Source organism: Cyphomyrmex costatus, unplaced genomic scaffold (assembly GCF_001594065.2).
Source record: "Cyphomyrmex costatus isolate MS0001 unplaced genomic scaffold, Ccosl1.0 scaffold361, whole genome shotgun sequence".
Lineage (NCBI taxonomy): Eukaryota > Metazoa > Arthropoda > Insecta > Hymenoptera > Formicidae > Cyphomyrmex > Cyphomyrmex costatus.
The window spans coordinates 135,215-149,670 of record NW_017277786.1 but is presented as its reverse complement, the minus strand read 5'-3'; the positions used below and the strand labels follow the sequence as shown (position 1 = coordinate 149,670).

At 30.0% G+C, this 14,456-nt stretch overlaps 4 protein-coding genes and 2 non-coding genes across 9 annotated transcripts; 3 read left to right on the top strand and 3 right to left on the bottom strand.

Moving 5' to 3' along the window:
- The first annotated feature begins 261 nt into the window (after positions 1–261).
- Positions 262–1,677, top strand: LOC108776557 (uncharacterized). 3 transcript variants are annotated; one of them, XM_018543211.1, is made up of 4 exons: positions 262–387; positions 631–912; positions 1,033–1,302; positions 1,371–1,677. In XM_018543211.1, the coding sequence occupies exons 2-4, from the start codon at positions 640–642 to the stop codon at positions 1,473–1,475; spliced, it is 648 nt and encodes a 215-aa protein (XP_018398713.1). In that variant the 5' UTR covers positions 262–387; positions 631–639; the 3' UTR covers positions 1,476–1,677. The 3 variants fall into 3 exon arrangements, with proteins under 3 accessions (XP_018398713.1, XP_018398714.1, XP_018398712.1); XM_018543212.1 differs by having other exon boundaries at positions 264–387; positions 660–912; positions 1,371–1,676; XM_018543210.1 differs by lacking the exon at positions 262–387 and adding an exon at positions 436–496.
- A 3,318-nt stretch (positions 1,678–4,995) lies between these two features.
- TRNAH-GUG (transfer RNA histidin (anticodon GUG)) lies at positions 4,996–5,067 on the top strand. The gene has a single exon. It is a non-coding gene; the product is annotated as a tRNA-His (tRNA).
- Positions 5,068–5,771: 704 nt separating this feature from the next.
- On the top strand, positions 5,772–8,644 carry LOC108776528 (uncharacterized). Its single transcript, XM_018543175.1, has 6 exons — positions 5,772–5,826; positions 6,410–6,538; positions 6,645–6,773; positions 7,341–7,597; positions 7,849–7,941; positions 8,246–8,644. The coding sequence occupies exons 1-6, from the start codon at positions 5,772–5,774 to the stop codon at positions 8,642–8,644; spliced, it is 1,062 nt and encodes a 353-aa protein (XP_018398677.1).
- A 609-nt stretch (positions 8,645–9,253) lies between these two features.
- Positions 9,254–10,449, bottom strand: Srp19 (signal recognition particle 19). Its single transcript, XM_018543209.1, has 3 exons — positions 10,388–10,449; positions 10,126–10,235; positions 9,254–9,727 (listed from the first exon to the last, which is right to left on the bottom strand). Exons 2-3 carry the CDS (start codon positions 10,170–10,172, stop codon positions 9,334–9,336), a joined length of 441 nt encoding a protein of 146 aa, XP_018398711.1. The 5' UTR covers positions 10,173–10,235; positions 10,388–10,449; the 3' UTR covers positions 9,254–9,333.
- A 77-nt stretch (positions 10,450–10,526) lies between these two features.
- On the bottom strand, positions 10,527–10,598 carry TRNAP-CGG (transfer RNA proline (anticodon CGG)). Its single transcript has one exon. It is a non-coding gene; the product is annotated as a tRNA-Pro (tRNA).
- Positions 10,599–12,691: 2,093 nt separating this feature from the next.
- On the bottom strand, positions 12,692–14,404 carry rogdi (rogdi atypical leucine zipper). 2 transcript variants are annotated; one of them, XM_018543207.1, is made up of 6 exons: positions 14,351–14,404; positions 14,034–14,105; positions 13,719–13,853; positions 13,319–13,597; positions 13,031–13,240; positions 12,692–12,953 (listed from the first exon to the last, which is right to left on the bottom strand). In XM_018543207.1, the coding sequence occupies exons 1-6, from the start codon at positions 14,384–14,386 to the stop codon at positions 12,885–12,887; spliced, it is 801 nt and encodes a 266-aa protein (XP_018398709.1). In that variant the 5' UTR covers positions 14,387–14,404; the 3' UTR covers positions 12,692–12,884. The 2 variants fall into 2 exon arrangements, with proteins under 2 accessions (XP_018398709.1, XP_018398710.1); XM_018543208.1 differs by lacking the exon at positions 14,351–14,404 and adding an exon at positions 14,233–14,288.
- Positions 14,405–14,456: the final 52 nt, after the last annotated feature.

Here is a 14,456-nt window from a genome sequence, read left to right as displayed (position 1 = left end):
TGAAGAAATTGAAAGATAGAAAATAATTAAGAGAATTGTATTTCTTTAACATTTATTTAAGTGAATATCGCTGTAAATGGTTTTTCAGGTTTACCGACGTTTAAATTTCGCTGCGTGAATTTACAAAAACACACGGCGGACAAAAGAACACGATATTTGGTGTGCAGCGAAGCGGGGAAACGTCAAATAGGTTTTTCTAATCAAATTGCAATCGCTAACATTTCTAGCTGTCAAAATTTTCAGTTAACAGTATAAAGATCCTCGTAAATTCTTCGTTACACGAACCAAATGTTATTTTGCTTGCTAAAATCTTTACAGAAGATTTAATAATAAATTTAATAATAAATTCATTAGAAGATTTATTTAAAATTTTCAAGAAAATAAAAGGTAACGTGACGAATATGACAAAAATTCCAGGCTTAAAAATGGAAATGTTTTTTACAGTTACCTATATAAAGAATTGCGAATTATAGATAACGAAACATGGCAATCTAATGTTTGTATATACTTAACATTTATATTTTAAACTATTTTATTTTTATTTTATTTACATTTTAAATTGAAAATATATATTATCTCATGTTAAAATATACGAGCATATTTCGCCATTTCCATTTTCTACTACTATAGTTTAATAAAATGGGACAAACTGTGGGCAGAATGCCTGAAACGTGGGAAGGTCTTCTGGAAGAGAAAGATCGTGTTTTACATTGGAGTTCGGAAGTGTTGGCGAGAGTGCAAGATAATGTTACGAACGAGGATACTTTTTTGATAGATTATGATGACGACAAAGTTGACGCCAAGATCGACACGTGGATTAAAACTAATCGGACTCGGGTTAACGAAACACTTAATAAGTATCCAAACGCGTCGGATCAGCTAAAAAATGTAGTCAACTCTGGAATAGGAAAGGTGATTGATACATTTTATCTCTTTACAAGACGTCAATTAGCACTAAATTCTTCGCAAATTCGTAAAAGAGTTTATTAGACGTACATCGTGAAATCAAATCGTTTTCCGTGTAATGTTTAGCTTGTTGAAGAAATACGAGCGAAAACTAAGAAGGATTATCAAAATGCGTATAACGACATCAAGAAATTCAACAAAAAGGTAGACCAATTGGGTTCAGATGAACGAAAAATTCACGCTGAAATACAAAATCTGGAGGCGGAATGTGCGGGCAACACTCATCAATTCCGAAAGAAATTTGGGCCGTTGCGATTAAAAGTTTTTGATAATTTGAGAACCGGCGAGAAAATGATATTCCAAGATAAAAGACTAAAAAACGATTTTACGAAAAAAGTAAAGTTTCTCCTATACGTTCGTAAAACTGCAGCTTATATTCTGATAATTTAATTGCGCTTGCTCAGGTTTACGATATTGATCATAAATACTCTGCTGAATGCGTAAAACGGATCGATAAATTGCTTAAAGATTTCGAAAAAGATGCAGCAAAAGAAGGAACTACTGAATAAAATAACGCGGAAGAAAATGTTTTATCGTCAACTTAGTACACATGGTCGATAGCACGCTCATTAAAAATTTATTTAAAAATATGACAAATTTTCTTTTTGAAATATTGTTTGCGTTTAATTTTACTCGAAATTATTATATTACGTGAAAAAAGGAAAGTATATAGTCCCGTATTATCAATTTATATTAATCAAGTAATAAATATAGAAAGCTGGATGTACTCTTGAATGCTTTTGGTTGATTTCCTGTTCTGTATATAATCGGTTGCTTATGTCTCGAATGAGAAAGAGATAAGGAATCCTGGATAATCTTCCCGTCGTAATTAGTAGTGTAAATGAAGGAAAAAATGAAGAAATGGAAAGAATCGAAAGAACATCTTTGCCTGATGAACGTCTAGAACGAAGGGGAAGAATCTAGGTTGTATAGAATGTTCCGATATTACCGGATGCCTTTTTCAATAAGCTCTATAATTAATTTGGAGTTAATTTGTCTTCAGCAAAAACGCATAATCTTCGAATAATTATAAATAATATAATTTATAAATAATAATACAATTTTTCTTTTATAAATAATAACTCAATTTTTATAATTAGAATTAATTATTTTTAAAAAATCCCTTTAGATATAAGAAATAAGAGAGTCATAAGTTTGTCAATTTTATGCAAATTTAATAAAAAAATTAATAGAAAGCTTGTTATATAAATATATATTACAGTATTAAAAATGATACACTAAATAACAGTCTCAACGTATTGAAAGCAAATACCTAGAAAAATTAACAAGAACCTCTGATTCCAAGACTTTGTATAATCTAAAGATTTCTCCCTGCTTTGAGAATTGCGTCACAGATTCGAATTCTCTCAGGATACGATCGATAGATCCGGATTTGCAGTGTCATAGAATGACACTAGTAACCTTAATGATTCCTTCGGGACTCGCTATAATAGATCCTTTGTGATGCGTATCCTCGAGTCTCTCCAATCGCGATCCTAGAATACCACACTCCAGATGACGTGCGGCAACGAGAGAATAGAGAGAGAGAGAGAGAGAGAGAGAGAGAGAGAGAGAGAGAGAGAGAGAGAGAAAGAGAGAGAGGTATGAATATAAGACGACGCCAGACTCTGTATCGATTGGTTGGGATAGGCTCTCTTGGAGGCTCTCGTGATCAGGAGAGCATAAGTGAGCAAGTAGTTTGCAGTTCTGTGATGCCATGATACGATGATCCAGGAACGTACTACTTTAAACGATTTCTACAAGCATCGTGAATACAATTTAATTATAAGGCTTTATATATACGATTTCCTAAATTTTCCTAAATTTGTATAATACAATATTTATGTAAACGATATATACCATAATATTTTTTAAGATAAAAGTCTGAATCAATTAAATTGATCGAATTTTTGTAATAAAAACAACCTCACACAAGTGTCGATGTCAGATTTTCTGATTCAAATCAACTATGTCGATATTCTTATTGACTCTTGTGTGATTTCTTATCGACTTAACCATCTGTCAACCATATCGACATTGAATCAACGTTACCTTTCAAACTTACTTATACAGCGTCGATAGAGTTAATATCAGAATAGTTAAACCACTTTTCGGACTCCGAGATCATTTCATTTGTGTGTGTGAACTATGAAATAATTATAATATTATCGAAAGATTCAAAATATCATGTCGATTAACGGAATCTATCTGCTCTGATAAATATTTTTAAGATTTGATACTCTTAACATAGCACATTATGTTTCAATATATTGGAGTAATGAAATTTGTATTATTTGTAGCGCGCTCAAATTATGTATATAGTTAATGCATTTTTCAGACATAATAACTTTTAGCCAAATATAGATGAGACGAATCTATTTTAACGAGATTTTCAAAATTTTATACTTTCTATATATGTAACTCGTATTAAAGCAACAGAACTCACGACGTTCAAATTATGCATGCTTTGATGCACTATGCAATTCTGACCCTGTTTGAAAGCTGTAATGTAATTTATGTAATATAATTTACACTGATAATTAAATTTGTATATCAAATGCATTATATATTATATGTACATAAAAATAACAATAATTACAAAATAAAAATTACATTAAATTAAAATTTCAATAATTGAGTTAAAACGATCCAATGTTTGTAAAATGAGATATTTTAGCTGTTACGTTAAAGTCATTTATAATTTAAAAGTAACGAGCTATTATGGTTGTCACGGAATATTAATTACGTATGTGTAAGATTAGTAAGAGATTATTTTGGAAATACTAACCGTCTAATCAGATCGCTTCATGTCTGAGCGAGATTAGTGCATGTATTTATTTATTCATTTGGAGTCAAAATGTAAAGTTATATCAATTATAAAATTATAATGACTCGAGATGAGAGCAATTTAGATATTCATGAAAGTGTATATTCATTATTATATATATTGTTGGTATTCATATAAAAATGTATGCAATAAAAAAAAAGTATATTTCACTGCACCATCAAATTGAAATGCTCAAAGTTTAAATCGAAATTTTTGCCGTTTACTAACTTTGTTCATTGTTTACTAACTTTTTAACACTAATTTTTTAACAGTAACTTTTTAAGAATTCAAATATTTACGATTTTTAACTTTGGCTATTTGTAAAATATTGTCGATTAGATAATTTTTTATGTCGGTAATTACATAATGGCAATAATTATCACTACTCGGTAAAAATACTAGCAAATTTATCAATCGTCGATAATTGTTAAACAAAAATTTTTATTTCAATTTAAAATTATTTTAAAAACTAATAAAGTATCACAAAAATTGATATTAATTAAGAGTAAACGTCATGATTCTGAAAGTTATTTTAATTTTGCAATCATATAAATTTTTATTTACTTTTACATTTTTGAGAATTCAAATAGCAAAAATTAAAAATCAGAAACTGTAATAAAGAATAAAAAAAAAATAATACATATAAAAGATAACGCTGTTAAATTATAAAGTTTAGCTATTAATGATCTGTAACTGTATCTTTCAAAATCGCATACTATAAGAATACAGGACTCGCGACAATCCCTTATACGAAAAAGAGAGATGAAGAAAAACTTATTACTATTATTTAAAAATTTATGAGATGTGAAACAAAATTTTCTCGATAAAATACCTAATCGAATCGATATTCGAGATGGATATCACGATAAAGTATTGTCCCATTTCGCTTCGTGATTGTAATATGCACGGAAAAAGCAGTTACACGAACAATGATTTCCGATAAATTTTCTAACAAAATGTCCAATGGAATTTCAAATGAAATTTCCAATAAATTCTATTACATGTGCGGTTTCAACTGACCTTATTATCTGTGTTACTCGATTATCCGAGAAAGAGATTAATGTAATATGTTTTACAATTACGTCAGCATATTTGAAAATGTGAGACACAGAGTATTAATATCTTATAGTAAATAAATATATAAGTATGTCATGAGACACTTTTAATGTTAAAAACACAACTCGTTTACATGACCTTCAGTAGCCGTGATCGTCTAGTGGTTAGGACCCTACGTTGTGGCCGTAGTAACCCAGGTTCGAATCCTGGTCACGGCAATGCGTGAAAGCATTGTCACGGTGAAGGTTTTTTTTTTCTTCATTTTACATTAATTTAAAAAATAATTTGAAAGCACCGTCACACGATAAAATTTTTCTTTTTCGTCTTTTCAAATAAATTATTAACTACACAAAATTGTACGAATTCAATATCACAATGATTTATTGACGCTAAAAATATTTTGTAATTGTAATAATTACGTAAACCTTCTAAGTCGTCGATTATCAATTTGCATAAAAATTCTATGGATTATCTCTTGTTTCTATATATAATTTTATTCCACGCACAATTTACATTAAATATATATTAATTAAAAGCTAATTTAAAAGCATTGTCATAATAACACTTTTTTCCTTTGTCTTTTTAAATAATTAACTATGTAAAATTGTGTGAAATTTTATTTTGCTCTAAAAACATTTTGTAATTAATTATATAAATTTTTCTAAATCATTATTAATTTGCATAAAATTCTACCAAAATTGTGCCATATGTACATTGTACAGTTCCTCGTTATAAGAATGATATTTGTAAAACTATAATGGAAACTCTGACGTGCAGCAAAATCAAATGCATTATCGCAATCGTTCTCTGAATACCTTTGCCGAAAATACCAACAGATTGTGACATTTGATATATTCGCTGGTATAACGTCATGCAACTGAATGCACTCGGTAAATTAAAATGCAAAATTGCATTATTAAAGATGTCAGAAAAGCAATTTGAGGAATCACCATATACTCGTGACGAATTGTGCAAACGTAAACTGTTATAAATCAAAGTACAATTGCTATTATACCAGTGTAGTGCAGAATCGCGTACGACTTGTATCCGACTTAAAATTTTTAATAGAACGTTATTGATCGACCGATATGATCATCCGACTTCGATTTTTGTTATTTATTCATATTCTATGGCTTCTATGTTATGCTGGTTCGTATGAAAAAAAAGCTTCGAATATTATATTATTCAATTACATTTTAATAATAATTAATTTTAACGTGATTATACTGACAATTAATTTTTTTGATAATGCAAAAAATTGGTAATAAACAAAATATAGATTTGTTATACAAAATTAATTATTTAAATAGATAAACATAAAATTTTCTTTTCACTTTATATATAATTCAAAAAATTTTTTATATCAAAGATCTTCTCAAAATAAAACAAAAAATATATTATTAGAAGTAATTTCAAATTTGCAGTGTGTGTAATTAAAATTTTCTCTCTTAATGTTACGTATTTTAATAGATTTGCGGATACATCTGTCATTATTGATAATTTTTATATATCGTTAGTAATCAATAAACTTTCATGATAATCAGTAATGAGTGCTTGCAGCAATTCATGGCAATTTAATAGACGTAAACGACGCCGAAACTTGCAATTTGCTATGCATAAAATGTAACGCTTCCGCAGTATTTGCAAACGGTCACTGTGAATGCAATTTTGTTGAGGACAGTAACAAAGGTATTGACATACATTTACAAATTTATCTTCGTTTAAATAAATTGCTGAAATAGTTGTCTAAAAAGTAATCTCATATTTCACGTTTTAACTCAACAATGCCATACAGGTGCAGAATGCATACAGAACATACAAAGAGAAATTCAAGCTGTCGAACTGAATATGCTTTCTGATGATCTAACAGACGAGGAGCGAAAAGTACGTTCTGTTTTAAAATACAGACGTCGTCTTAGACCAGGTAAAATAAAATTATATACTATAATTATACAAAACACACTTTATTGATTTAAACGTTTCAAAAAGACATACCTTAAAAAATGCCTCATTCCGTATTTCTATTTCAAAAACTTCATTATCATGGAACATTACAAAATTTTTCCTGCAAAAATAGTTTCACACAGTTTTACAGTTAATTATTGACATAAAGGTAACATTATTCATAAAGGACGGATTAGTATTCAAATCCAAGGATTCTGAAACTGCAAAGGACATTTTTTAAACACCTAAAAATCGCGTGTGAATTAAGGTATCTTTTAGGCGGCTAATGCCGAGAAATAAAGACTATCGAATTGCCTTGTAGGAGATGCCGAGAAAGTGGCACAGTATTTTATCAATGGAGGACCAGCAGCTGGTCACTCTCATTTTGTCAGGGTGTTCAATGCGACTCGCGATAGCGCCGATTCTGCGACAAATTCGTTTTCGGGCGTGGTTGACAAAAGTAACCCCGAAGACGGATTTCATGGTGTATCGTTAACCAGTCCCGTTTTTTGGAATACACACGACTCTCCGTTGTATATGGTATCAGAATCCGCATCGTACGTGAATCCAATGCAGGGAGTAGATCCTTCGATCTTAGGAGCGATGAAACCACCCTTTATCTATCCACCAACTGGAATATACGATCCAACGTATCCGGTGAGCTCAATTTCTCATCCACATGGACTGCCTCACGCTTTATTTAGAGCGGTCACATTTCCTGCACATCTTTTGCACCAAATGTTACACCCTCATATATACCATCATTATCCTCTGCAGCATCATGGTATCATCAGAAGAACTAATGTAAGTGGCGTTTAATTACATAATTTGCAGTCAGTATAATGAAAAACTCGATAATTACGTTTTGTTTAATCTAAATAAACGTTTCATACGAACGTCCATATGTCTCGTCTTTCAGATAAAGTTATACCAGTCTAAAAAAGTTAATTCGATGCTCTTAATAAATATACATTATGATAGCAAAAATTTTTTAAATATATATTATATATATATATCAATGCTACAATTAAATCTTTTCCTATTAATTCCCACAGGACAACTCGAAAACAGATCAGACTGCTGGTGAATCATGTGAAAATAATGATGGTTCTAATACTTCCAACGTTCCTACTACCAAAAGTAATACAGTAAGTTTCGCAATAATATAAATATATTTAATTCACGAATTTTATTTAATAGCAAATTCTTGCATAGATTGGTAACTCTTTCTTAGTAAATAATAAAGTAATGAAGAATTGTGTCAAATTAAGAATTCAAATTAAGAAGAAATTGCAATATTCTCTATATTAATAAATAAGAGTTATGACATTCTATATATTGATACAAATGTTTATTGAAATTGTTAAATGCAATTATATATAGCCAATTAAGCATTAAACTAACTTTTGTAATAAAAGAAAAATGATAAATATAAAAATCTGTTTCTTCCAGGATAAACCTATTGAACAAAATGTTCTCGGACTACATGATCCATCACAGCATCGAAGAGCATACATCACCGATACATTGTACCAACCAATTCAATATCAGAATTTCCCATATCCATATGCTTCTTATAATCCTTTGATGAACATACTCCATTCTATACCTAATGATTATTATCTTCAACCTATACCACAGTATTCGCAAGATATATCATTGGATCCACAAACATCTGCGTCTAATCCACAATCTGTTTGCAAAAATAACAAAAATACTGGACAGAAGAATGAAGCTTTTTCTGACAAAACTACATATTCAACTGGAGTAGAAAAATCTGACGATTCAATTAAAAACAACATTTCTAACGAAGAAAAAAAAACCGAGAAGATCGAAAACAATCAATCATAAATATAGATAAATTAAACGCAGTGTATATATCTAATCTATTCAAAACATAAATTTAAATTTCTTGTTATTGTCATATTTGTACTACAGCAAATAATAGTAATGTAATTATTAAATTTGCTTTTTAATAAAATAAATTTTTAACATTAATTTATTTATTAACTTATTTTAATCATTCTATTCTAAACTAAGGCATATACATGCAATGCAGCCATTGTGTTATCTTATGCTATTTTCAGTTTCAATTCAAATTTAACAGATTTAATGATAGAACTTAGTAAAAGACTATCTTTATTCAAATTTTAAACTAGAAATATAAAAAGTTCTGTATATAGTATATATATATATATAATTATATTTTAATTATCTGAACATGACATAATTACAGATCGATCCTACAACTCTCATCATGTATATATTCTTTAGTTTTAACAAGTATAATTAGAAAACTTTTAACGAATAAAGAAGTTTATAATAAAATTTACGACGTAATTGTAACCATTTTGGAAATTTATATTTCATTTATTTTTTGTAATGTAATGTACTATTTTTTGTAAAGTATTATTTTAATCTTATATATGATGTGATAAAGTAGAATCTAAGAATGAGCATATTATAACAAATATTTTACATAATACAAAATATATAAATATAAATAAAAATTCACTTTTAATAGTTCCATCCCTTCATCTTTATCTCCTTCCTTTGCCTTTCCCTTTCTTTGAAGTCGACGTAGATGGTTGCGATGCTTGCTCGTTAGAGCTCTGCTTACCCTGACGAGTCTTCAATTTGGGAATTGAGGTACCGACGTACTCCAGCAAAGAATCTCTGGTGGGAAATTCGGATCGTACCGGTGTCCCGTCATCGTTTTTCAGCTGCACGCGAATACGACCACAGAACAGGAGTTCCTTGCTACGTTCTTTTGGATGTAGCTTATTTTCGACACCTACATTCATACCCGCAGCCAACAAAACATCTCGTATTTCCTGATAGGTTGGATTTTCCACACACTTATCCTTGGCCAGCTTTCGTCCACCTGCCAAGCTTCTCTTGCTGTTCAAATATATCGGATAAATAGATATCCATCTAAAACAAAAACAACATGTCAAATAATAAATAATGAAAAATTTTAACTTGTGATTCTAAAGGCTTAAGTAAAATATGTTACATATTACTTTAAAAATAAAGTATTTATTTCAAGTATTTTCCAAGATAAATCTTGTCGGTTCTTTATACCTATACGAATTTAATCTATAAATTCAACTTTGATGTTAGATATCACAGACGTATTCGAATTTGTTTTGGAGTAAAAGGAATTGAAGTGCTTTATAGATGTACGTATTCAATGAACTTTTATAGGTTAGGTAACGCATAGACCGAATGCACTTTTACGAAGCTAAAGAAACATTATTTTATTTAATTTTTAATACAAATACATTAATGTGAAAGCTATTTTTCGATTACTGATTTATTTATCACTTCACCTTTCGCGTTCACTGTGTTTCTTTGAAGAATTCCACCCAGTCGACATGTTGCCACGACTCTCAGCTGTACCATATTGAACGCTCCTTTCAAATTTCCGGATTTGTCTTCACTAAATATGATTTAAAATACAAACAATTTGTAATTTTTCTATATAAAGTAAACGAGCTACAGCATCTACTAGATGACTATCTTCACTCGATAAAGCAAAAGTAAAAGTTCTAAAAAAATCCGAGAAATATAAATTATAGGCGATTAACTTACGTACTGAAAGTGCAGCTATATAAAAGTGAAACATTTTTATTTATAAGAGTTTTGTATACGTGTATCGCAAAAGTATCAACTTTTAAATAAAAAAAAAAATAAGATATATCGTTATATAAATAAAAAAAATATAAACCACGGGCTCGTCCGGGATTTGAACCCGGGACCTCTCGCACCCGAAGCGAGAATCATACCCCTAGACCAACGAGCCATATGATCGTTGCTTTCACAGAGTTCCCTGAACTGTCTTCCGTACGTTTATGTAATATGAATAATTCATTATTTTGTGTATATCGATAACATATCATCAAGCTATAGATAATTAATAATATTTCATCAATGTGTTGCATATAAACATGAAAAAAGTAGGAAATTAAAATACGCTGCTTAAAATCTTGTATTTAGGCCCGATTGCACCAACGTGATTTCGATTTTAAGTGAAACTTAAAACTGTTTCTATCTCTGTCTCTCTTTCGACTTCAAAACGAGATAGAGTTTCAAGTCTCGCTTAAAATCAAAGTTAGTGCAACCGGGCCTTAATCTAATAAATATTAAAACTTTGCAAAAGCAAAGATTACAACCAAGATAAGTTTAACAAAATATTAGGTTTATGACAAAGACATATGTGAAAATTAATAACAATTTCATTCATACATTTATTAATTGTCCTAAATAAATTAAACACACAAATTACATAAGTACAGTATACCTAATAAACTTTTAAGATAAATCTAAAATATGTATATGCGTGTGTTTGTTTGGATCGTATTTATAATATACAGTACATATGACAATAAACAATAAATCTTATCTATAAATTTAATATACAAAATGTAACATATAAATTACAATTTTCTGATGTCTTGAACTAGATTACAAAATATGGATTAAAATAAGATTAAATATAAATAATTAAAATAATAAACATTATATCTTAATTTATAAACGCATATGTATAAATGTTATGGAAATATTCTACAATAACCCGGGCAAGATTTTTTTTTATTAGCATTTCTTGATGTATAACTAGAATTACAATTTAATTTTATTCTTTCAGCCAATGACATGCAAAAAACTTTTGTCTTAAATCTTTAACTGTAATTGTATATCCTCAATTCTTTGAAACACACATAATTTCATTTTATTAAACCGTCAAAAAATGCATATGGAGATTTATTTCTTCCTACACATTTTTAATTTACTAAAAGAATTACTAACTACTTATTATATTTAAGCACTTCTTTTAATTATAAACCTTAATCCTTTCCCTACTGTTAATAACCTAGAGCAACATTCTCTTTGGCAATATTCTCTTTTTCAAATATGAATATATTTGTATATATACATATATATTTGTATCCTCGCTAACTATTTTAGTAATCAAAATACCAATTACAAAAATTGTACCATCATGTAAAGTATTGGTATTTTATCCAAATTCGTAGTCATGAGGCACATGGTATTTGTTTACTTATTATCTTTAAATAATACTTGATAAATAAAATGGCATTTTTCATATTATACATAGTAGTCATCATTAAGTTAGTATGCCTTATTAGCACAAAGATACCAAGTTATTGCATCGACTTTTTTAAATTTAGATAAAAACATTATGTGATTGGACAAATATTAGGTTGTCCGGCAAGTTAAAAGTCGTTCTTTTTTAAACTTTAGATTTTAATTTTCATGTTCCCATAAATTTATCATACTGATATTAATAAACTACTGACATTGACAGAAATTTGATTCAATTGATTTCATCAAATATTGTAAATTATAACAAATGTAAAATTTGAATACAAAAAGACAATTATTTTCTAAATAACTTAATAGTTTCATAAAATTAAGTTAATAATTATGCTACATACTGGTTACACACAATGGGTGAATATGCACGTAAACATCTATAACATGAAATATAATGAAAAAATAAAGAATTAATTAACATACAAAATATGTTCTAATCCAGTAAGGAGAGGATTACAGCGTAAATTTCTAGAATCACAGTAGATGTATTAAATACTTTTCTATCAATTCGTAGGTAAAGTGACAAATTTCAAATGTTATATGCCAAAGTTAAATTTATATGATTATGAAAAACTACCACAGAAATGGAAAGAACACAGTATATTAACATGGTGATAGGCACACCAGTAATTGGCAAAATGCTCTCAAAGTCTTCCATTTCTGGCCTAATGATATAGTGATTTGTTATTATCCATTGGTGACTCACATTTCCATGTGAATCTTTGATTGGATATCTTAATAGCTTATAATATATCATACATTACTATACTAGGCGCACACTATAACCACGTTTAAAAACGCTTAGAACAACATTCTAGTGCAATGAGAAATACGATGAAAGGACAACAATTAACATATGTAAAAACAAAGGCCAGAGCAAATGTTACCAGTTGAGGCCAAATCTTTCTCACTTGCATGTATCATCGTACGTTATATTAAATTTTATTCGAAAACGAATCTTGGTGTTAGGTTACCAGCCCATTGCAGAAGGAACACGAGAACCTACTGTAAAATCTTTATATTGAGAAAAGACACATATCTGAAAAAGTTTATCATATTAGAAAGTTTATCATGTTAAATTAATTTTTTTTTTTTAATTAAACTATCATGACAAACCTTATCTTTTAGTCGTTGACAAAGTTGTAGGGCAATAGTAAGCAATACTAGAGCGTCGTTCAGCCATGGTACGCTGCATTCTGCTTGTTGGGTTTCATACTTAACACTGCCATGAGCATTTTCTAACTGATAAACAGCTAAAACTAGTTTGTAGCTTTGAATGTAAAAGCTAATGGCCAAATTCTCTGGAAGGTTTGGATTGAGAGATTTCTGTGAACAAAACAAAATTTAGTGTTACTTGCTATTGATAGTAGAAAGGTAAATTAATACGTTTACAATAAGACATACCATATTCCGACTTTTAATGAGATCATCAATTGTCTTCTTCCTAGGGACAATCAAGCTGGTTCTGCTCCTCTGAAGGCAGCCCAAAATATTACCTAGCACATGCATGACTTCATCCGATGTTTTAAAAAGATAATGTCTGTCTACATTGTCTATATGAGCAATGCCTTGCTGTAAATGATTAGCAGCATCTTGAATTTGTTGTAACTTCCATGGATGCTCACTTTGAATACTTGTCCTCATATTGACATTCTGTTGTCGTTGCACCTTAAAATTCACTTCCTACAAGCAAAATAAAAAAATTTATCTCAATGAAGCAATAAAGCTACAAGTTATAACTTTAATAACAACTATTGATTCTAAGTACAAATACAATCTTGATAGAACATTAAAGACACTTTACCGCATTTGTGATACTGTCGCCTGTCAGAACAGCAACGCACTTTACTTGATCATGTGGGGCTGCGAAAACAAATCTATCAGTTTTATTATGCTGATCGTTACCGAAGAGAGTCAGCGGGAAGCGTTGAGCACATTCCTTAAAATAAATATGCAAGATTAATATACATGAACAATGTGTCGACTACTGATATACTATCTAGACGTATAATATTACATGATTTACGAGTGGAATTAAATCAGAATAAATTAAAAAAAATAATGCTAGATGTCATACACAGAATACATTTATACAGAACTTATCTGATTATTCACATACCATCAAAATATTCCTGAGCTGCGACAACGATGAGTGCACTTCTTCGTGGAGCACCCACTCGAACTCCATTTGCTGAAAGCAAAATCATCGGGATATTATCGATTCAGTCGGGAGTCAGGACGTTCACGTTATCTATGCGGAGCGTACTATTTCGGGGGAAATGTCAAACGGCATAACCTCAAAAACGCTCTCTGCGTACCGACAAAATGAGTAAGCGTGAAATAATTTAACGCAGCGCAAGAACCTCGCTATCTGATGACTAGGGACCGAATGTCTAAGACGATTAGATAAACGCTAAGTAAAGGTAAATAGCTTACGAGATTGTGTGCCTCCTCCTTCTCGCAGTCCGCCATTTTTCAACTGGCGCTTCGCGCGGCCGTGTCTCCACCTGTCCTTCCTCGCGCACACCACCTTCAGCACCCA

Excerpts from the sequence above, each read along its gene's own strand:
- LOC108776557 (XM_018543211.1), top strand. The coding sequence starts at position 640 with ATGGGACAAACTGTGGGCAGAATGCCTGAAACGTGGGAAGGTCTTCTG. Across the intron at positions 913-1,032 it reads TCAACTCTGGAATAGGAAAG|CTTGTTGAAGAAATACGAGC; the intron begins GTGATTGATACA and ends TGTAATGTTTAG. Across the intron at positions 1,303-1,370 it reads AAAACGATTTTACGAAAAAA|GTTTACGATATTGATCATAA; the intron begins GTAAAGTTTCTC and ends GCGCTTGCTCAG.
- rogdi (XM_018543207.1), bottom strand. The coding sequence starts at position 14,386 with ATGGCGGACTGCGAGAAGGAGGAGGCACACAATCTC. Across the intron at positions 13,598-13,718 it reads GCGACAGTATCACAAATGCG|GAAGTGAATTTTAAGGTGCA; the intron begins GTAAAGTGTCTT and ends TTTTGCTTGTAG. Across the intron at positions 13,241-13,318 it reads TCATTAAAAGTCGGAATATG|AAATCTCTCAATCCAAACCT; the intron begins GTATGTCTTATT and ends TTTTGTTCACAG.
- Srp19 (XM_018543209.1), bottom strand. The coding sequence starts at position 10,172 with ATGTCGACTGGGTGGAATTCTTCAAAGAAACACAGTGAACGCGAAAG. Across the intron at positions 9,728-10,125 it reads AAACACAGTGAACGCGAAAG|ATGGATATCTATTTATCCGA; the intron begins GTGAAGTGATAA and ends TTTTTGTTTTAG.
- LOC108776528 (XM_018543175.1), top strand. The coding sequence starts at position 5,772 with ATGTCAGAAAAGCAATTTGAGGAATCACCATATACTCGTGACGAATTG. Across the intron at positions 6,539-6,644 it reads TGTTGAGGACAGTAACAAAG|GTGCAGAATGCATACAGAAC; the intron begins GTATTGACATAC and ends AATGCCATACAG. Across the intron at positions 7,942-8,245 it reads CTACTACCAAAAGTAATACA|GATAAACCTATTGAACAAAA; the intron begins GTAAGTTTCGCA and ends TGTTTCTTCCAG.